General features: G+C 47.8%; 1 protein-coding gene and 1 long non-coding RNA gene across 3 annotated transcripts in view; one reads left to right on the top strand and one right to left on the bottom strand.

The window, feature by feature from the left end:
• ANKH (ANKH inorganic pyrophosphate transport regulator) overlaps positions 1 to 23,301 on the top strand; it is a 139,560-nt gene that overhangs the window by 74,766 nt on the left and 41,493 nt on the right. For both annotated transcript variants that reach the window (XM_040494157.1, XM_040494154.1), the window contains exons 2-4: positions 7,069 to 7,285; positions 14,627 to 14,745; positions 17,988 to 18,071. In XM_040494157.1, the coding sequence (XP_040350091.1) occupies positions 7,069 to 7,285; positions 14,627 to 14,745; positions 17,988 to 18,071 (420 nt within the window). The remainder of the gene's footprint in view (positions 1 to 7,068; positions 7,286 to 14,626; positions 14,746 to 17,987; positions 18,072 to 23,301) is intronic.
• On the bottom strand, positions 8,549 to 12,646 carry LOC121042829 (uncharacterized). Its single transcript, XR_005796475.1, has 3 exons — positions 12,481 to 12,646; positions 9,370 to 9,609; positions 8,549 to 8,583 (listed from the first exon to the last, which is right to left on the bottom strand). It is a non-coding gene; the product is annotated as an uncharacterized LOC121042829 (long non-coding RNA).

Below are 23,301 nucleotides of genomic sequence, written 5' to 3'. Positions count from 1 at the left end.
AGGAATCTTGCTGTTCGATTGCCATAAATAAATGACTGCGGGATCGGGGTGAGTTGGTGACTCTCGGTCTGAGAATCTCAGTCTGCAGTGTAGAGATGTTTCTGGTCTCTAGAGCCTGAGTTTAAAATGTCAGCATCTCTTCTAGGGTTTAAGGGTCTAAGACTGTTGGTATCAGGGAGATCACATGTGGGATTTGTTAGCCATTTCCCTGGGGGTTGTTTTGTTTTGTTTTTGTGTTTTACTTTTTAATATCCTGTAGTTTTGATAACTTTCTGGGAGGAAAAAAAATCAGGCAACGGAACACCATGGACCTGGCAGGCCCTGGGAAGATACTGAGACACCAAGGAGCCACTGAATGCCTTTTGGACCCAGACCCGTTTTTAAGTCACACATTCCATGTTGCTGAGCGTCCACCGTGCAGAGACCACGGATCGATAGTGTGAGGAAGGCCCCGAGCCAGGCCATCTGGGACCAGGACCAGGCTGTGATTGAAAGGCAGCTTTGTACTTACAACGGTTGGAATCCTGTTAGACCTGGCCCTGATCTAAAGTGAAGTGTCTTTGCCGTGGAAAGCTCATGAAGGTTTAGGAACTTGCCTTTAAACAGCAGGTGAACCTCTGTCGTTGCGACAGAATTCTGGCTCGAGGTCTAGTTCATCCCGAGGCCAACTCAGACACCACTTTAGCTGAACTGCAAGACCATCTTGAAGTCTGCTTGCCAGCCGTAGCACCTAGCTCTTCTTCCCGGTCTTGGCTGGAGAGAAGAGCAGCGCTCGGAATGCCCCGGCCAGAACAGTACCTGTAAGCAAACTAATGCTGAACTGCAGTATAGTTACAGCGCCCGTAGCACATGGAGAGCTTGCCCCCTCCTGGATGTGTTTAAATTGATTTCTGGAGTGCTCCAGGGCTGACTCTTGGACCCCTCTGTATCGATAGGCTATCTAGATTATTTCGTTCAGGGTCCTGCCTTTAAATACCGTCCGTAACTGACGGCCTCCAAATGAGGGTCCACAGCCCAGACGTCTGCCGTAGACTCCAGACTCACCTAGCCAGCATCCTTACCTGATTTGTCCATTTGGAATTCTAATGGGCATCTCCAATCCAATGGGGGGGACACCCAGATGGAGCTCTTGCTTTTCCTTCCCCAACCTTCCCGCCTCCCCAGTCTCTTCATCTCAGGAAACAGGCGCACCACAGGACCAGTGGCTCAAGCCAAAAAACTCAGTGGTCGGCTTTGATTTCTCCCTTGTCCTCATGCCCACCAGGTGGTCCCTCACTAGATCCGTTTGTTTTATCTCCAGAACGCTCTCAAGTCAATCTGCTTCTACCCGTTTCCACTATCCCGCCCTGGCCTGAGCCATCGCTGTCTCTTATTTGGATTACCACAGACTCTTGGCTTTGAACTTCTGCCCTTCCCTCTCCAGTCCACCCTCATCCGCATAGCCAGCCTGAGCCTCTGTCCTCCCTCTGCTCAGACCCTGTAATGGCTTCCCACTGCTCTTAGAACAAAACACCTGTTCCTCGCCATGACCTGGAATGACATCAGCGTTGCCTAATTTCCCAAACTCCCTTTATCCCCCTCCTCACCACTCGTACTGGCCTCCTTTCTGTTCCCTAAAACTCCAAGCCCTCCTGCAGCCTACGGGCTTCCTCCAGCTCTGCATCCAGCTGGTTCGTTCTTATTCTTCGGCCTCCATTTGTCACCTCCTGGGAGGGGTTTCCTTGTCTAGTCCTGAATAAGTTTCTCCTAGGAGTCCTAGTTCATTAGCATGCTTTGTTTCTTCAGTACCTAGCCCAGTAAATGCTTATACTGCTTTTATATGTTTTACTTCATTCTTTTTTTTAAGTTTATTTATTTATTTTGGAGGTGGGGGAAGAGCAGAGAGAGAGAATCCCAAGCAGGCTCCATGCTGTCAGCACAGAGCCCCATGAACTTGAACTCATGAACTGTGAGATCATGATCTGAGCCAAAAGCAAGAGTTGGACGCTTAACTGAGCCACCCAGGAGCCCTTCGTTTCACTTCATTCTTTCAAACAGTTACCGAGATTACCTATCATGTGATCCCCTCATGTGGCATGTCTGGGGATGTATAGTGAGCCAGAGAAAGTTCTCTGTGCCCTGGAGCTTACATTCAAATGGAGAAGATAGACAGTAAGACAGATAAAAAGCAAATAAATTATATAATGTCGGATAAGGAATGTGCTCTGAAGAAAAACGGGGTAAGCAAATTGAGACAGGTGAAGCCAACAGCAGGCGGTGGAAGGATAGGGAAGGATGAATTACTGGAAAGAACGCATCACAAGTAAGTGGGCGGTGGGTATTTCGTTCAAATCGGTGGTGAAGAAATAATTTTCGAGAAAGTGAATTTTGAGCCGTATCTCACTGCCTAAGTTCCAGGAGGATTAAAAGGTAAGTGTACAAATGAAACCATCAACCAGAGTAACATTCTAGTTACTCTAGTTAGTTACCCAACCTCTGGGTGGGTAAGAATGGCCAAGTCCAAAAGTATGGGAAGAAACTCCATGAAATGATTGACGGACTCCATATAACTCATTATCTGGGGTATCAAAAGAAAATCAGGAAGTTAGGATGTGAACAAATTGAGGGAAATACTTGAGATAAATGGGAACCATAAAAAGGCTAATGTTTTGAATAGAGCACATGCCCTCAACTGTAAAGTTCTCTTTTCCTTGTGGTTTCATGTTTCTTGAAATTAGAATGTTCTTCATTCTCTGTGTACGTTTAATGCGGTCATGAAAAATGTTGAATCAGTGGTATATCTTACAAGTAATAGCATCTTATCATCAAAATGCAATTTTTTTAAGTTCATAAAAATTCATAGGAACATTAAAGTTCCTAGTAGAAAATGCTTCATTCATTGAACAGCCATCTGAGAGTTTATGATGTCGTGAGGGGGCGGGTAGAGAGTGGTAAACAAAATAGACAAGTGTGAAGTGCCTTCTCTAGGCCAGTCACTGCCTGGTGTCCTCTTACACCACTTACATCCAAACTAAGATCAGCCGGGTTGTTTCGGCGAGAGTAAGTACCTTGGCCAATGCCGCTCAGTAGTTAAGTGATACAAGCGCGTCCAGCTCGAAGTCTGTGTGGCTCTAAACCCTGTGCGCTTTCCTCAAGTTACTGTGATTGTTGACCTAAGTGGGGTGTTCACACTCAGTCTTGCTGACAGAGCTGTTGTCCCCTGTGCCCTCCCTGCCTGTCACCTCCTCAACCCTAGATTTAGGACTCTGTCAAGGAACTGTTGGTGGCAATAGAAAGCATGACAGTGGGCGCCCCAGCCAGGACTGATGTCTTTTTAGCAAAGAATGAAGCCTTGCCGGGGAGCCTGGGTGGCTCAGTCGGTTAAGCGTCCAACTTCGGCTCAGGTCATGATCTCGTGGTTCCTGAGTTTGAGCCCCATGTCTGGCTCTGTGCTGACAGCTCAGAGCCTGGAGCCTGCTTCGGATTCTGTGTCTCCCTCTCTCTGCCCCTTTCCCACTCGCGCACTGTCTCTCACTCTGAAAAATAAATAAACGGTAAAAAAAAATTGAAAACAGAATAAGATTTTGCCAACAAGGCACATTAAAAAAAAAGTCTAAGTCTACATTATTTACATGCCCTCCTGTATGCTTTTTAAACTTGTGCTAAATAATATATATCGTTTAAATGTCAACGAACATTTTTAGCAATAAAACAATGAACAATTCCCAGCCATAGATTTTGGGAAGGACGGGAAGAAAAAAGAATAAACTGTACGCTGGTCTCAAAGTCTGAGGGAAACATAATGAGAGCAATCCCAAGTTGGGGGTCTCTGGAAGCAGGACTCACGCTGGGGAATTCTTGTGCAAGTGATTTGTTGGGCGAGCACTCTCAGGGAGAGGGGAGGAGAGCCATGGAGGGAGGGGAGAGAAGGTAAGCAAGGAGGTTGTCTCCACTGGAGACTAGCTTCCACCCGACCCCACAGGAAGCTCTGGATTTCTATCCAGAGCAACCCCACCCTGCGGCAGGGGACCTGATCTTTTCATACCCCTGTGTCAGCCAGCCATTGTCTGCGTGCCACCTGGGGCTCTGGTGTGGCTCCTCTAACCCAAAGTGGCTGGGGGCAATTTTCCCTGAGGGGGAGGCAGCTTTGAGCCATTAATGGCCAACTTCCTGCACCTAGGGACAGGTGCACTACCCAGTAGAGGGTCTGAGTAGGACACACAACAGCATCCACTGCAGAAATCCAAAAAAAATTTAATTTAGGAGATCATCGAGTGATAGATTGTGACACATAACAGGACCCTCCGACTAGATGTGCTATTAAACACAGGATTTGTTATCAAGGAACTTCTTGATTTTTATTTTGCGTTAGGGTATTAAAGTATTACATCAGCTTTGCTAGAAGGGAAATTTTTTCTAAGGAAGGCATCATGGCAGGTATGTTCCACAAAGGCTAAGAAGGTTTTTATGGAAAATTTTAAGGTATTATTGGGGGAAAAAAGGAAAAGAGGATTAGGCATATAATTGGAAACAGGTTTCAAAAACTAGCTTATATGATACCAACCTTGTCAGAAGAATGGCACTGAATTCCTACAGCAAATAGATATTTTTCTCCTAGATTTTTCTAAAGCTATTTTACACGTTAGTATTTTCCTATAAATACTTTTTTTTTTTTTTTTTTTTTTTTGCTAACAGTGCTTTGCATAGAACGTTCAACTATATGATGATGGATACGTGTCATATATGTGTGTGTGTGTGTGTGTGTATACACAGCATTAGACAAATATATTTGTCAAAACCCCTAGCATGTACAGCCCAAGTGTGCACTCTAATGTAAACTATGGGCTTTGAGTGATAATGATGCATCATTGGAGGTTCATGGATGGTAAAAATGCACCACACTGGCACAGGATGATAGCGGGGGATGCCGTGTGTGTTGGCGCAAAGGGACTACAGTAACTGCACATTCTGCTCCATTTTGCTGTGAACTTAAAACTGCTCTAGGGGCGCCTGGGTGGCTCAGTCGGTTAAGCGGCCGACTTCGGCTCAGGTCGTGATCTCACGGTTTGTGAGTTCGAGCCCCGCGTCGGGCTCTGTGCTGACAGCTCAGAGCCTGGAGCCTGTTTCGGATTCTGTGTCTCCCTCTCTCTGACCCTCCCCCGTTCATGCTTTGTCTCTCTCTGTCTCAAAAATAAATAAAAACGTTAAAAAAAATTAAAAAAAACTGCTCTAAAAAATAAAGTCTATTGTTTTGTGCTGATCTCAGCCTATCGATAGTAATGCCAGGGGCTAGAAATGCCTTGAAGGCACTCACCTGGGTCCCAGTGAACCTCCTCTCCCCCTTTCAAAATCGACATTACTACTGGGCCCACCCTTGTGGATCTTATTATGATTGCCAGACGCCCTTGAGCAACAACCATCAGGAAACTTTGAAAATATAAAGGTTTATTACTTACAAGACCCGGAAATTGCACGGCACACCTGAGGCTATCCAGTGAGGTCGAGATGTTGTGGGGGGAGAGGGGGAGCGTGCCGGCATCCATGGGCCTGGGATTCTGCTTTTATTGGGGTCAAGCGAGGGGATCCAGGGTTTCACGGGCTTATTCTTTATTGGTGAATTTAAGACATAAGGGCAGGAATTTAAAGCATGGGGAAGAGAAATGACAAGTGGCCCAAATGGTCAGTTATGAAATCAACTAAGATCTCTGAAACAGAAGAGCCTCAGTGGTGGGGAAGGTGGTCTGGTTCTTTATCTATTCCTGTGGCTGGCAGCGTGTTTATTCAAGATAGTTTTCTTGGAAGTGGACGATGCCTCTTTGAAAGAGCTGCTGAGCAATCGAAGCTTCCTGTGCATGCTTTTACTACATCTGTTTCTCTATGTATAAAACTACACAGCTGACTCTCCTGCTTAACATTTCCTGTTCCTAAAGAGCAGGTGATGTCCTGGTGACATTTTTAAAAAATTTTCTCTCCACCTAGGGACGGCTGGGTGCCTCAGTCAGGTGAGCATCGGACTTCGGCTCAGGTCGGGATCTCACGGATCGTGTGTTTGAGCCCCACATCGGGCCCTGTGCTGACAGCTCAGAGCCCGAAACCTTCTTCAGATTCTGTGTCTCCCTCTCTCTCTGCCCCATCCCCATTTGTGTGCATGCTCTCTCTCTCTCTCTCTCTCTTCTCTCTCAAAAATAAAGAGGTACACGTTTAAAAATAAGTAATAAATAAACAATAAAAAATTCTCCCCACCTAGACATCCATTCCCAGAATCTCTGGTGTAATTTGTCTAGCAGGTGGGAAAGTAAGTTTGGAAATGCCATGCTGACAAGGCCACTGGTACCTCAGAGGGTCCATCATGGAGGATGGTTAACATGATCAGAATATTCTGTGACCACAAACTTCTTGAGCAAGCAATATCCAAAACCAGGGTATTTGGTTTAAAGGTTTTCTTATATTTGTTTGCACAGAGTTCAGGAACACATTCCAAGCTCAAATACAATAAGAATCGGGTAAATAGCATCCGTCAAGGATATAATCTGTTCCTTCAATACTTTTGTTCATAACATAGAATTCGCTCTGTTCAAGGAAGGGTACCTCCATAACACGTAGACGGTTTTTCAGGTTATGGGTGCACATGCACGCGTGCGTGGTCACGCACACGCGGGCATGAGCACACACCCCTTCCTTAAAGAAAAAAAGAAACCATCACCCACCCCCCTACAAAGTGGCTGACTCATTTCCAGAATGCCTGTTGCCGTCGTTGAGATTCAGCCTACAAGTAAAATGTAACCTGTTGAGGTTTTAACCAAAACTTCTTAGAATCATCTTCTGATATTAACATAAAAAGCTTATTGGGTTTTTCTCTCTGACTTTAACCCCACCGGGCAGGGATCTCCCCTACAAGAAGGTATTTCAAACCAAAGCTAATAGGGATGAAAATGAAAACTAATAACCGTGATCAAATTACAGTGAGGTTTACCCCGTAAGCTGCTTAGCGTTTCTATAGAAACGTATGTGCCACGTTTCGTCTTGGAAGTACGATTCCAGGGAGATGGGACCACATCTCTCACGTGGGTTGTCTTTCCCCCTCCACAGGCCTTGAACCGGGGCATTGCTGCTGTTAAGGAAGATGCGGTGGAAATGCTGGCCAGCTACGGGCTGGCGTACTCACTCATGAAGTTCTTCACGGGTCCCATGAGTGACTTTAAAAACGTGGGCCTGGTGTTTGTGAACAGCAAGCGAGACAGGACCAAGGCTGTCTTGTGCATGGTCGTGGCCGGTGCCATCGCCGCCGTCTTCCACACCCTGATAGGTAAGGCTGCCGACCGCCCTGTCGTCTGTTGTTCCTTTCCATCGATTCGAACATTCGCGATTTCTTTGGCAATTACCAAACATCTGTCATGAAAAGTTTCAAGGGCTGAAAGGAATGGAGTTTGTGTTCCTAGCGCAAGAAAAGAAAATGTGTTTTCTCTGGGAAGCCCTCGTTGTAATTCCTTGACTCCCAAACCCTGGGTCAGAGAGCAGGTCATTTCCGTCAGTTCAACGAAATGGCCTGTGCTTCCTGAGAGAGACACGTTACTACAGAGACTCAACCTTCAACAGAAAAATAGAACGGTTGTTATGTAGGATTAATGCTCATCGGCAGAGAGAACAAATGAGATTGTTTAACATATTAAAATTAACTTATTTGAGGACCTCGTTATTCTAATCATATTCAAAGACAAGACTAAATACTATGGCATAACATTCTTTCCGTGAAAAAAGGCCGCATCATATATATAGCGACTAGCGTGCGGGTTTCACCGAGACCTTGGAAAAGCACTTGCTTGGGAGGCCGAGTCCTGCTTCTGCCTTGTTGGTGATAAAGTTCTAAGAGCATGACTTCCGAGCTCCTCCTCGGCTTTTAAAACAGCTCAGCTTAGGAGGCATAAAAACTGAGTGGCACATGTATTGAGCCCAGTTGCATAAAACCCGTGAATAACCGCTCGTAAACCCATTGTGTGCCTTCAAAACAGCACTGGCTCTATGAGAATCATGAATGTCAGTGGTGAATAAAGGAGCCAGAAGATTAACCCAAACCCTTCACCTTGTATTCAGATGGCAGCTAATGTTCACTTACATGACTGGGAAAGTAAAGGGTGGGAGGCCTTTTGGGTTTTCCTTTTGAATGTAGCCCAGAGGCTTGTGCTGAGAGCAGCGTGAGACAATGAGAAGGTGCTGCTAGGGGCCGGGTGTTCAGCCAGAGTGTTGGCATTGACCATTTAATTTGGGCTGGGGGCTTCAGGGCCTGGGGTTGGGCGGAGGAGATGCTCTTTTTCCTTCAGCTCAGGCCCTGAATGCTAACTCGCGGACTGTGCTTTGAAGAAAGCTTCGGCAGCTAGATTTGATCTGGACCATTTTCAAAGATGGCGTATGCCTTTGAGAAAATGCCATACAGGAAATGAGTAGGTCTAGGGGCACCTGGGTCTGCTGAGCATCCGACTCTCGATTTCGGGTCAGGTTAGGATCTCACAGTTCATGAGTTGAGTTCGAGCCCCACGTCGGGCTCTGCGCGGACGGTGCGGAGCCTGCTTGGGACTCTCTCCCTCTCTATCTGCCCCTCTCTGCTTCCTAAAATAAAGACAAGCAAGACAGAGAGAAATAAATAGGTCTAGATAAATTTTTGTTTCAATGGGTAAATCACTTCCCTTTGGCCACCAGTTTTTATTTGGGTTTCGGAATAACCCTAACATTCCCTGTTTTTGTCATAGCTGAACAAGACTTCGGTACTGAAGGCTAATTACTAGCCATCAGTAGTCATGGAAGAAAAAAGCTGAGTGTCCTGTGTTATCGAAACTGTTACGAGGAACAAGGGATCATTGACATAAAAATCAGCCTCATTTTTCAAATGCAACCTAAAATTTTCAATTTTAAAATCGATAAAAATCTTAGATTTGAATCAGAATGGTTCCGCATCCCAGATGTATTTAATGATTGTTTTGCGTAGACACTTGGAATTTTGTTGGACTGACAGACTTCGAAGTCTAGAGGATCCACCGGCCCAGGAGTTCGAGTCTATCCTGTGTGCCTCAGAGCCTGGCTCTACATCTCCACGTTGCAGAAGGCTTGGGAGTATTTCTAGCTTCTTTGTTAGAAGTTGCCAATAAGTGTCTCATTTTAGCTAAATTGTAGCCACTACTGTTGTCTTGGGCTCATGGATGAGACATCACTTTTTTAAATGGCAGGGCGTGGGATTTGCCACACCAAACCTTAATTTAGGCCAGTGGTCAGGGTGTAGGTGTTTTCCACCTCCCCCTGTTAATTAATCTATAAAAGAGAGGAAAACTTGCTGACCGTGTATGTGGGTTCCTTGGAGTCCTAGTTAATTTCACGTGCATGAAGTTAGATTTGCCTGACCTCCTAATTCCCACCGACGGAGACACCACTGCTGTGGATGTTTTATTTCCTTACGCATCTATTCTCAACAGTGCCCTGGAAGGCGTCTTGCGTGTTCCAGCCTGGGCAGTCAGCAGAGCTCAGGGGAACAAGTTCCTATGCTCCTATGGGGAGCAATTGAAGTAACTTCTAGAGTGGTTCCATTTGTCAGTCTTCCCCTCTCGGTAAGCTTCTCCATTATTCATGGATTATAGACCAGCCCTGTAAAGGTAAAAGGGTACAACTTGATATAATTTAAACCAGCAAGGGTGCTAGAAATGGACAGTTTCAGCACAGTCACGAAGTGTATCACGAGGTAACAAACCACCCCAATACTCAGTGACTCAAAACAGCATTTATTCTTGGCTCACCAGACCACGGGCCATCTGGGTGGTTCTTTTGGACTTGGTGGCTCATGCCTTTGTGGTCAGTGGAGACTCAGGGGGAGGCTCTGCTGATCTTGGTGGGCTCACTGGGGGACGTCAGCCAATAGTAGGCTGGTCCAGATGGCCTCCGATGGGACAGCTGAGCCCTCTTCCACCAGCCTGAGCTTGTGTGCACAGCTGTGGCAATACCCCAAGTGAGAAGATAGAGACCCACAAGGCCTTTTGAGGCCAAGAATTGGAAGGGGCACCGTCACGGCCCCTGCGCGTGACTGGCCAAGACAAATCCCAGGCCAGCCCACGTTCAAAGGGGTAGGGAATATAGACTCCAACTTTTCACTTGGAGGAACTACAAAATCACATAGCAGATAAGGGATATAAGGAGGAGAGAAGAATCAGGGACATTTTGCAATCAGTCTCCCCCAAACACTTCTTTGGGAGATGGTGGATTCATGCATTCATTCAGTCAACATGTATTGAACACCTACAGTGGGCTAGATCCTGGGCATTCAGATATGAATAAGGCATGTTCTTTAGAGAGAAGCAAGATATCGTACAGTAAATTATTACAAATTCCACTCCACGGAGTCTTGATACCGATGAGATAGAATTCATGTTCTTGTGTTAAGATTTCACATTTACTTTACTGACTTTATGCACGGGTTTATGATACATCTCTAAGGCCTGAGCAGTGTTTGTACCTCCCACGCCCAAATCTTTCAGGTAAATGTTGCACAGTGCAGATTCTAGAGGGCTGTGTCCTATGTCCCTGTTCCAGCCCCCACGTAGGTAACCAGCCTCTTCACAGTGGAGTTAGCTGGCATAGTGCCTGATGCAGATGTCATTCACCCGCATGTGTTGAGGTGACTTAAATACTGGCCATACAAGCACACACTTTGAAATGATTCATTAGAAGCACAGGGGTCAAGTTACCTGCCGTGTGAAAAGCCTAGTAAATAGAGAACCTAGCAACCTAATCAGTACAAGTAAGACTTTTAAGCATGGGAACTTGGGAATTTGAATGAGAATAAGGGTTCTCAAATTTGCCTCTTGGAAATACACATATTGTCATGTTACTTGATTGGGAGGAGGGCTGTCTGCTCAGTTCCCATGGGAAAATCTAGGTATATAGACTTGTTTGGATTCATATTAATATTTCGTGGCATTTTGCAACAAGTGCTAGTTAAGTCCTGGATGACTAAGCTTGAAGAGCCACTGATTCTCGACAGGGGTCCATCACGCTGGTGGGCCGAGGGCAGGAGAGCTAGGGATCTGAATGACCCTTCCGGTTTCTTCTTGTTTGGGTGGCGTCAAAAGCTGCCTGCCTATAAAAGGGCCAAGGCCAAGTCCTTCTGCTGCAGCCACCCCATGAAATCTGTTTACATCTCTTCAAAAGCCTTGTTGAGTTCTTCCTTTTAACGTTCTGCTCTTCATCAGGAGTATGAGCTGTTTCAGAACAATCCAGGTAGGGCAGTTTATAGAAGCTGAGGGGTAGGAAAGGTGAAGGCGGCCAGCCTGGTAATTATGGACTCTATGCAAAGCACTTGAAACAAATTACCCCCAGCGGACAACTCCAGCCAGGAACGGCTCAGGGGCACAGGAGGGAGGGAGGGGGAATTGGGTGAAAAACAGCTGCTGGGATTTTATATTCCCAACTCACAGGGTGGAAACAACAGCCTTTGTAGTTACAATCAGACTCTTCTCTGTGTGGTGGAGGAGGAGGAGGAGGAGGAGGAGAGGTAAGAAGTAGCTGAAGGAGGAGAAGTAAAAACAAGCCAAAGGGGCCTCCAGCCCCTAGGTCCCAAAGTCCCCTGGAGCCTGGAGGCCGGGAGGGAGGAGCCCAGCACCAGCTGCCTGCTGAGAAAAGCAAGGGAGTGGGAGGGGCAGAGAGGCCTGGTCCTGGCAGAGGCAGAAAGCCTGGCAACTGAGCTCATCACCCGGCCGTCCTTCTGTCCACTCTCCATTGTCCTGCATCAAGGCGCTATTTTTGATACTTTCGTTGAAGGAGTCTAATAGGGGGGCGCCTGGGTGGCCCAGTCCGTGAAGGGTCCGAGCCCGGCTCAGGTCATGATCTCACAGTTCATGGGTTCGATCCCCGCCTCTGACTCCATGCCGACGGCGCGGAGCCTGCTTGGGATCTTCTCACTCCTCTCTTTGTCCCTCCCTCGTTCTCTCTCTCTCAGAAACAAATAAACATTATAAATTAAATAAATAAATAAATACCTAATAGATACCTTTAGATCAACGTACAGAAGGTGGAGAAGCTGACTTATATTGATCTCTGCCCCCGGGGCCTCCTCCCAAGCGCTCAAACTCACAGGTCCCAGGGAGGAAAAGAATTCTGGCTCCTGTTTTCCTGGAGGCCGCCGGTGTGACTCTGCCAGGGCCGTCCTAACAACGCGGCACAGACCGGGAGGCCAAGACCACAGAAACGCAAGGTCTCCCAGTTCACGAGGCTGCACGATGAAGCCGGCAGTACGGCAGCTCCCTTCTGGGACTCTCTCCTGGCCTCCGTGGTTTGAGGGCGACCTGGGGCTTCCTGCGGCTGCAGGGACATCACCCCCATCTCCAGCTTCACGTCTGCGTGGCGCTCTCCCTGTGCGCGTCCACCTCTGGGTCCACATTTCCCCTTTTTAGAAGGACCCCAGGCATACTGCGTTGGGAGCCCCCCCCCCCCCCCCCCCCGCTGCTCCGTGTGACCTCATCTTACCAAATTATATCTGCGGTGACCCTGTCGCCAATCAGGTCCCGTTCTGCCGTCCTGGGGAGGGGACTCCACATACGAATTCAAGGGGACACGCAGCTCTGCCCGGCACCCCGCCCCTCTGGATCTCGGCCTTCCCCGGTCTCAGAGTCCAGTCAAGTGCACTCTGGCATTGTCTGTGGGCTCTAACCTTTACCCCAGAATGTCAGCCCCGTGAGCTATTCATAGCCGCCCGGCGCCTGCCGCTGGCACTGCATTGCTCTGCTCACCCAGCCCAGCTGTCCTCACCCGCCAGGAGGGGGCACTCTGCAGGCAGGGGCTGGGTCGCCTCCTGGTAGGTCCCAGCACAGTGGTCGATTCCCGACCGAATGAAACAAACATACAGATAAACAGCAGGAACAACGAACTCCGAGACAAAACTTCTAAGTTTAGGCGCCCCGAGTAAGCCACTCATTCCCGTGAGCAAGGGACATCTTCATCCTGGCCTTGTGTTTCCGTCTGTCTTGCCGTCAGACGTCGCACTCGTCTGAGTGTGAGGCTCACCTGACTGCCGCCAAGGCAGGCTGGCTGGCTCCCTCCCCGCCCCTCCCCTGAGCCTTCTGGGTCAGACCAAGCCCTCTCTAGCCTGCTGGTCTAATCTGTGTGCCTTCTGACCCCAATTTGGAGAAGATAGCCGCCTCCTTCCCTCCTTGTCCCGAGTCTTTTCTCTTTCTGCCCCTGGACACCTGCCTCTCGGAATGCCCTCTTGCTGCCTCAGTGTCTCTGCTGGCCCCACCATGCTCCACACCTGACGTGTTTGCTCATCTGGCAGCTCCCCAGTTGGTTTTCACCTCTGACCACCCCCCCTTGGAGGGTTTCAACCTCTCCTCCTGCACTGCCCCCCCCCATCCCACCTTGTGCTCCGGATGTCTTAACCATCCCACCCCCCTACCCCTTAAAATCACTTACGTGCACCTCTCCCCCCTCTGGGATTCCCATTTGCGCATCTGAACATCCTCGATATCGTCCCAAAGACCTGGCTGACTTCAAAATTCCCGTGATTCAAGCCTCATCCTGAAAAAGGATGGAGGGCTATTTGTTAATGATCAGCTTCTTCTTATTATCAGTTAATATGGTTTTAAGTCATCGCCCAAACGTTGAAGGGGGGGAGGGATCTTACTATTTCACGTAAAATGAGACTCTGTCTGCATTCTATCTCCTTTCTGATTTCACAGCAGCTTCTGTACTTATCCATATGCATTAATATTCATATTTTTTAATGAAAACAGCAGGAAGACTGTTATTAAAGCTCCATGTAAAATACAATGAAAAACACAATTAGTATCTTCCTCTATAGTCTAAACATGTATCAATAAGGTAAACATAGCTTACTAATTTATTTAATCTTTGCTAACAACCCCTGTCAGAATGCCTAGCCAATACATTCAAAAGACCTTTCTCTTTCTTCCTTTATGTCTATTTGGCAGCTATGAATTCATTCAGCTGGTATTGGCTCGGTGCCCACATGCTCCTCCCAAAGGATGAAACAAAAAGAATGGCAAGCCGTGAAAAGCTAGGTTTACATTTTTTATTGAAGAGGCATATTCACAACTGGGCATTTTCTCTTAGTAAATAAGTAACACTCTATATAAACACGTAGCCTCCGAGCAATCCATCATGCATCCGAATATAGGTGAATATAAGGCTTACACAGTATTAAAATAACAGAAACAACCTAAATGTGTACTAATAGGAGACTGAGTAAGTTGATGCTAAGTAAACCTGCAAAAAGGAACCCATCGCAACCACCTAAGTATGGAAGCGTATCATGGAAAGCTGTTCATGGTTTACAAAAGAGTATATATATAGTATGATCTCATTTTTATGTTAAAATACACATGCATAGCCCACACACATGCCCACCACACACACCCCATAAAAGAACTGGGCAGTTGGAATCCAGAGCCTTAACCGTGACCCCCCCCCTCTGGGTAGGGGGATGAGATAGTAGACGTTTTTGTTTTGTTTTTTTCCTCGTGGCTCATCTGCATTTTATAATTTTTCTACAGAAAAACAAATGTTCCATTTGACGTTGTTTGGCATCTTCAAGATGAAAAGCTTGCAAAGGTTACTTTTTCTAACATTGCCACGTGTCTTTTTTGGCCCCTTGCAGCTTATAGTGACTTAGGTTACTACATTATCAATAAACTGCACCATGTGGACGAGTCCGTGGGGAACAAAACGAGAAGGGCCTTCCTGTATCTTGCTGCCTTCCCTTTTATGGATGCCATGGTGAGTAATCAATCGTTGGCTCTTTTTGAAAAAGAACTATGGTGTACGTAACATACAATTTACCATTTTAGCCGTTCTTACGTATACGGTCCGATGGCGTGAGGTAACTTCACGTTGCCGTGAACCTCCAGAGCTCCTATTGTCTCGTGAAACTGACTCTGTCCCCGTCAGACCCTAACTTCCCATTCTGCCGTCCCCTCAGCCCCTAGCACCACTGTCCTACCGTCTGTGTGGATCGGACCGTTCCAGGGATTTCATACGAGTGGACTGAGACGGTATGGCTGGCTGCTTCGCCTAACTTCGCATGTCTTCAGGGCTCACCCACGCCGTGGCGCACGTCACAGCGTCCTTTACAAGGACCACGTTTTGTTCATCCATTCATCCATCAGTGGACACCTGGGTCGCTGTTTTGATAGTGCTGTTGTGAACATGGGTGTACAAGTACCTCTTTGAGTTTTCTGCTTTAATCCTTTTGGGTATATAGTGAGAAGTAAAATTGACAGATTATGTAATATGTAATAATTCTATTTTTAATTTTTGAGGGACCCTCATACTGGTTTCCCTATCAGCTATACCATTTTACATCCCCACCAGCCGTGTAGACGGGCTCCAGTGGACCGTTGACTTTTAACCAGTACATCCTGTCCCTTTGTTTCATTATGAGAATTGTCTTGTATTTGTCAGAAGTTCTGGCACGAGGCCAGAGAGCCTCCTTGAAAATTTGATTTAACTGTAAACATCTTTTCTGATATACTCAGGATCAAAGGATCAGGACAGCTTTCTGATAAACTTACCATTGGTGTGGCTTAACCACCCAAATCTTTTTAGAATAAGAATCTCTTGGGGCGCCTGGGTGGCGCAGTCGGTTAAACGTCCGACTTCAGCCAGGTCACGATCTCGCGGTCCATGAGTTTGAGCCCCGCGTCGGGCTCTGGGCTGATGGCTCAGAGCCTGGAGCCTGTTTCCGATTCTGTGTCTCCCTCTCTCTCTGCCCCTCCCCCGTTCATGCTCTGTCTCTCTCTGTCCCAAAAATAAATAAACGTTTAAAAAAAAAAAAATTAAAAAAAAAAAAAAAAAAAAAAGAACTTAACCAAAAAAAAAAAATCTATATATCTATATCTATATATAGATAGCTCCAATAATATTCAATGATGGAAAATAAACCCCTTCTTTGGGCTCCATTTTAAATTACTTTTAGGAGGAGACTTAAAAATATTAATATGGGGGAAAATATGTTAATATGGGGGCGCCTGGGTGGTTCAGTGGTTTGAGCGTCCCACTCTTGATTTCGGCTCAGGTCATGATCCCAAGGTCGTGGGGTCAAGCCCCATGCCAGTGTCCGTGCTGAGCACGGAACCTGCTTGGGATTCTCTTTCTTTCTCTCTCTAAAATAATGTATATGTTAATCTGTACAATTTTTCACCACCCTTCACCCCAAGGTTTATGTAGTGTAGACGCATGAGGTGAGTGGGCATCTGCCTGGAGGCGAGGCCACCGCCCCACATCCTTGGCGAGATGACACAAGGCCAATTGCCCGTGGTCCTTCTTCTCGAGTGTTATCAGCGGTGTCAAACTGCCTGTAGTTAGGTTACTGATGCAGCCTCACTGAATGGCTGCCCGCTTTCCACCGGTTGGCACAGTAACCTTAAATCCTAAACTCATAGTTTCAACACAGAGGCCCTGTTGCCCAGTTGGTGTCACATCAGTGTAGGTGCGAGGATCTGGGCATTGGAGCACTGGTACCTGGATTTTCTTTTCCTTACTTATTCCCAAATAAGAAATTTAAGACACATTACCCCCGCCCCCCCCCCCAAAAAAAGAAAGAAAGAAAAAAGGCACAGGGGCGGGATTTCCTAAAACCAGATTCCCCATGGTGCCACGCAGGCCTGAGGAGGCACCACAGTGCTTGAAGTCAGAGAACTGAATGATGTGACCTTTATCACATCCGAAGTAAAAGCCCAGCTTCCCAGACAGAATCTGTGATACTGCTCTAATGCCCACCCACCATCTGTATGGGGACTCTGTAAACACGTAGAAGAATTACGGTTATACAGTGACTTCAGGGACTCGGGACTAAAAGCGAATCACAGACTCTTACGTGCCCCGTGTTCCATTTTCCTTCAGGTGTATTTATTTGCCATGAGAGAGTTTCTAAAACTCAGCATGACACCAGAGCATTGGTGATTAACACCCTTTACTTCTGTGTTTCGTTTATCAACTGCCCCCAAAGACCCAGCAGTAGGAGACTGCTAATAAAAGAACAAAAGGGTGAGCACTTATAAAGAGCCAGGTGATCCCTCCCCAAGCTCCCCCCCTACACACCCATACCTGCACCGTGGCCCTGCTGTATTGGTTGGAGAGATAATATTTGAAAGCCACAAGGCTTACCATCCAGATGGCTTTGGTCAACAGAGATAGCCCACAAGCCACTATTTGCAAACGTTATCGACGGTTTGCATTTCTTTCCACGTCTGGCACCTCGGGACCTGTGAGCTGAGGGAGGATGAGCTGCTCTGTGCAGCCCCGACACAGACCTAGGGGAATAAATTGTATTTGTCCGATTGCGTTTAGTTCACATGAAATGTGATTTCTATGTCAGTCCGCATCGGCCTTTATAGGTTAGAGGGATCATCTTTCAACAGATCCTGTCTTGAACTCCCGGCCTCCAAACTCACCTTTCCCCGGGCTTTCCATGGTCTGCTCCCCGCGGAGGGACCTCCCTCGTAATTGCCCTCAAAAGCAAGGTGTCAGATCAGATCCTGCCCTGGCTTGAAAAGAAGGAAGAAGAGCCCTCATTAGAGCCCTAATCAGCTGATGAGAACCCATAATGACTGTAATAACTTAGAACCAACCTGGAGCCCTCATTATGACATGCTTCGTGTAAGGAGGACGCTTCTGCCTTGGCACTCCGACCGCCCCAGAGAGGGAGAGGCGGCGTTTCCTCCATTCCTGGTAGCCACCCAGCTTTCCTGCCAGGCACGGGGACCTAAGGAGTACACTGGCCTGCGTATAATCTGTCCTAAATAAATACCGTGCAGTCACGGATGCCACTTAAAAAACTCTTGTGTGCACCTAGCCATCAGGCCAAGTTCCAGTCATTTGACCAACTGAAAATTTGTCCTGTGCTCCTAAGGTGTCGGGGGGTACAAAGTCTATTTCAGGAACTCCCAGGAAATCCTAACGACCAGAAGTGAGCCAGTGCTGACAGCGTCTCTCACGCCCAATCCTTTTCTTTCCGGCAGGCATGGACCCACGCCGGCATTCTCCTGAAACACAAATACAGTTTCCTGGTGGGATGTGCCTCGATCTCAGACGTCATAGCTCAGGTAAGTGTGATCTGTGTGCCGCTCAGAGCCTCTCTCTGGCGAGTGACAGAACCCACCCATGCCTCACATTCATTCAGCCTGCCATGCATTCCGACTTTCCTCAGATCAAACGTGGACTTCGGCAAAGGTTTGTCAAAGTAGAGAGAAAGCGAAGCCGTTTGCAGCGTAAGTATGTATAATCCTGCTGGCTGGAGGGTGGTAGGAATTTAAAGTCAGTGGCAGAGGGTTGGGCTCGCACGAGAAACAGCCATCAGGTCCCAGCTCGTACATGTTTGGTGGTCAGAGGGTCACTGTGCACTTGGCCGGAAGCACACTTGGCCCTCTGTGTGGCCCAACAGTACATGGTCTGTCCCTCGGTCCCAGAGGGAGCTCTTAGGAATTGCTCTTATGCCACCCAGGGCTGCCATTCACACGTCATTCGCCCACATTTCAAAAGAGCCAGGACGTTGGACCCACGTTGCACGCTTCCTGTTGAATCCAGGCCCCTGGGGTCTGGCACCAACCCTGATTTTCCATTTTCCTTCCCTTCCTCTGCCACCGGGGATACTGCCTGAAACATTTCAGCAGGAAATTAGATCTAATTCCTATAATCTGTAAATTAGGCATAGTTCCTGCCATCAGGGGTTTGGGAGAACAAGGTCTTCACAGAGGAGAAGGATGGACTGATTTCTTAAACTCTTTTCCCAATTCCCAGTTCCATTCTGGGAATGTTTCTAGGCATCTCTGCCTGGTTTCTTCCCGTCATACATGCTAGTCTTTTAGCCACCTTTGTGAAATAATCTACTGTCAGACCGTGAGTACCTCCCTAAAGACCAACAATTCCATTTCCAGATTAATTGCGTTTACTCCGTGGATCACTATTAAAAGTAATTTATGTTATTCCTATGAACACTCTGTGTGTGTGTGTGTGTGTGTGTGTATGTGTGTGTGTGTGTGTGTGTGTTTGCGCACACATGTGCACGCCCGAACGCTGGCTAACATCATTCCTTGATGTATCTTTGTTAATTTTCTTTGTGAGTTATTGGAGATTTTTGTCCGGAGCTCACTTTTATTTAACTCGTCCTCGGAGACATGAACTAAACTGCCTTATTCACTCTAATCATTTCATTTGAAATAAAGGAAAGACTTCTCACGGGCAGCAAGTCGCATCAGCAGCTCCCTGAGTATTTTGAGATGCGTGTTTTCTGAAGGGCAAACAAACAAATAGAAAAGCTGGACTTTGCCTACGATAAATATAGTAGGCATCTAAGGGTGGAAGAGAACACTATATCCCTGAAAAATGCTCTGCTGAGCACGCCCACGGCCCTTTTCCTTCTCGGTTTGAAACCCAGTCCTGGCCGATGCTGGGAGGGCTCGCAAATGCAGAATAAACATATCTGGTTAGTAAGATGGGAGCTGGATTCAGATGCCATCTGGCCCCCGGCTATTCCTGGTGAAGTAGTTATTTTAAACCTTGTAGTTTAAACGCCCGAGGGAATAAATGCAATTTTGGTTCCTAAGTCTTTTATTACCCCTGCCTGCACCCCCAGCTTTATTCTTCTTGCTCCTTGAAAGCATTTAACTGCCGGATTTGGCAATGAGTAAATAGATCTTAGGCAAAGTCCTTTGAAATACCACCTTAGCATAGATACATAGCAAGCAGTGGCCAATGGTAAAATGAACATGGTTTATAACGTCTTGAATTTCAGTGGCAACTCTCATTTTTAAAAATTTGACTAAGCTAATTGGTGTCTCATCACAGTACAAGAAAGCTCTCGGTGTGGTTCACGCAGGCAATGCTTTTCTGTGCCACTATTACTCTCAATGGTGCTATTATGTTCTAGTAAATGCCAAAGGGTTTATGAAAAATACTGCTGTCTCTGTTATATTTCACAATCACCTGGTCAATATTTGCTCAATATCAAAACGAGAATTCTCCTGGGGTTGTCAGACCTTACTCGGGCCTCCCGTCCTAGCCCTTGCCTTCTGAAGTTGGCCGAGGGCCCCAGGATGGGAGGCCAAGATCCTAGCTCAGTAATGATGCTGCACTACTGTAAATCCCCTTGCCTCCTGCCTTTTCATCTCAGCCTTCTGGCAAGATCCCACTCCTGAACCACCCTGTGATGCACCTGTCACCACCTGCGTGCAGGTAGCAAGTGCTCCTGCACGAAGTTCAAACAGCGGATGGGGCTCCTGGGTGGCTCAGTCGGTTAGGTGTCTGACCTCCGCTCAGGTCTTGATCTCGCCACGCGTGAGTTCGAGCCCCGCGTCGGGCTCTGTGCTGATGGCTCGGAGCCTGGAGCCTGCTTCGGATTCTGTGTCTTCCTCTCTCTCTGCCCCTCCCCCACTGGTGCTCTGTCTCTCAGAAATAAATAGACGTTAAGAAAAATTAAAACAATAATAATAATAATAATAATAATAATGAAGAAAGTTCCACAATGGGACCGACTAATCAAACCACGGATCCCTAGTCTCCTCACTCACCTCAGCTGACTCCAGTAACTAACTCAGAGGCTTCCGTACCCTCCTCACTCTCCCTGTAGACGAGCTCTCTCCCCACTTCTCTGCAAAAATTGAAGCAACCAAATTCTTCAACTTCTGGCCACCAAACCTACAAGCCTACCTTCACACCCTGGCATCACTTCCATTTTAGAAGAGGTGTCCCTTCTCTGTGGTCCAGAACCACTTCTTCCACCTGTGCCTTGGATTCCGTGCTTTCTCAAGAACTTTATTCCGTTTATCAGTGATCCATTCTGTCTCCCCTGGGTCATTTCTCTTAACGTGTAACATTTGCAGACAAGGACAATAAGAAGATTTTTCTAGCTCCCATGTACCTCTCTAGCTACAATCCTCTGTCTTCATTACTTCACAGCCAGACTTTTTGCAAGAGTGGTTTTCACCCACTGTCTTCATTTTTTTTTTCACTTCTCTTTTATTCTTTTACCGACTCCAGGTGGACTTCCACCCCCGTCAGCCCACCCAAATAGTTCTTGCTAATGACCTTCATGTCACTTAACCCGGTGGACGTTCCCTGTCAGCTTCTCAGACATCCCTTCACTCTGTTGACTGGTCCTTCCTGCACAAAATGTTCCTTCCCGCTGGTACAGCACCACAGTCCTGGTCTGTCTCCTCCTTCTGAAGGCCCACCTCCTCTGTTGCTGTGAACATGTGGACCTTTCTCAGCACCTTTCTCTGTCTCTCCTCGCTCTGTTCTGTTCTGTTGGGAGAAACATCTAGTTCATGCCCGCCTTCCAGATTGGAGACCAAATATCGCCCTCCTCTCCCCATCTCTGCCGCCCCTCCCACCCGGATGTCTCCTCTCTTGCCTCTGCCTCTGCTCTGACCCACCTCCTCCCTTCCCCACTGCCACCCCTGTAATCCGTTCTTTTTACCTCATCCCCTGCTTGGAAGCTGCTCCTGATGGGGTCACCTGAGTGGCTCAGTCGGTTAAGCATCTAACTCTTGAATTCGGCTCAGGTCACGGTCACGGGATGGAGCCCCGTGTCAGGCTCCACACTGAGTAAGGAGCCTGCTTGGGATTCTCTCTCTTCCTCTCCTTCTCCTCTCTCTCTCTCTCTCTCTCTCTCTCTCTCTCTCAAAATAAATAAATAAACATGAAAGAAAAAAAAAAACCTAAGAAATTGTTTCCTGGTGTTCTTGAGGTAAAAAACTCAAAATCCTGCTCATGGCCAACAAGGTACTGAAGACCTTTGGCCTTGCTTCCTCTCCAGCCTGGCAGTCTCCTCTTGTCCCCTTGCTTCCTGCACTCCAGCCACGGGTACTCCGTTCGGGGCCTCGGTAGGGCAGAGCCCCCTTCCGCTGGGGCTTTTCACCTCAGCCCCGTCTTCCCCGGGAGGAAATGTTCTGCCTCAGTTCTGGGGAGAACTGCCTCCGACGCCTGCCATTCCTGGCTAGTCTCCTGCGGAGACTGTAGGTCTCAGCTCAGACAGCACCCAGGAAGACGCCCTCCCTCACAGCAGCCTGGCTGTCCTAGCACAACCACTCTTCCTTCCCTGTGTCAGCGGGCGCTCGCCAGCGCCACTGTGTGATTAAGGTCCCTGCTTCTCCGCTCGACCGTCCGCTCCCCAGGACAGAATTTGGGATGATCTCATTGATCACTGAATCCCGGCACCCAGTACAAGGCCAGCACAGAACAGGCTCTCACTGGGAAAAATCCTCACCAGTGAGGCCCTAGGTTCCCCCTCAGAAAATAACCCAATATTTTCGGTGGCTGTATCAGACTCAGAGTCATAATTCTGGACTTTAATTGCAGAAGGCCCCGTGTTATCTTACTTTATTTCATTTCATTTCATTTTGAGAGAGAGAGCGTGCGTGCAGGGGAGCGGCTAGAGAGAGAGGGAGAGGGAATCCCAAGCAGGGTCCCAGTTGCCAGTACAGAGCCCATCACGGGGCTCAAACTCAAGAACTGTGAGATCATGACCTGAGACGAAATCAAGAGTCGGACGCTTAACCGACTTAGCCACCCAGGCGCCCCTGCCCCGTGCTATTTTCAGTTGACAAACAATACAATCCACAGTGATGGTGTCAGCTCTGTGACAGGTGCTGGGCCACATGGCATCGAGCTATTAAACGCGCAGGGAGGCTGTGAGAGCCACTGGGCCGGTGCTTCCCACCTTCCCTCGGTCCCAAATAGCCTGCCATGATTCTCTGGCTGATTCCTGTCATCGCCACACTCACTCTTCTTTCGGCCGAGTCCCTCTTTTTTCCGTCACCTCCACATCCTCCTCCGTGGCTCTGCTCGGCAGGCCTCCATCTTGCATGGCCATCCTGACGGCCCCGGGGGTCTTTCCTGGACTTAGCAGCGGGGGGATGATCCTTACGTATTCATTTCTTGTACAGTGAGTTTTCAGTCTCTGCACAAGGTCATCTTAGTTTGCTCTGTACGTTTTCTAGCTGCCAAACGTTCAGCTTGTTGCACATGCACCAGTGTGAGTTTGCATGGCGGCTCCTTAGAGGCATCTAATGCTTTAGAGACATCACTGCACATCTTGGCCCCATCACAAACCCCCTGGTCTTCTGTTTCAAACACAGTGCGTCCTTAGCAAGGCTTCCCCAGCTGGTGTTCGCATTTTCAGTTGACATTTGATAGTTCCACTTGGAAGGAACAGGCACGGAGCCAGGTCCGGGCATCTTGACTTCTATCACTGGGCTCTGCTGTATCCTCCGAGAGCGTGAGCGCGAGTGTGAATGTGGCCTGACTTGTGTCCATTCACATTGTCGGTGCTGCGGG

Source organism: Herpailurus yagouaroundi, unplaced genomic scaffold (assembly GCF_014898765.1).
Source record: "Herpailurus yagouaroundi ecotype Mexico unplaced genomic scaffold, PumYag 29, whole genome shotgun sequence".
Lineage (NCBI taxonomy): Eukaryota > Metazoa > Chordata > Mammalia > Carnivora > Felidae > Herpailurus > Herpailurus yagouaroundi.
This window is presented reverse-complemented; position numbering and strand designations above follow the sequence as displayed.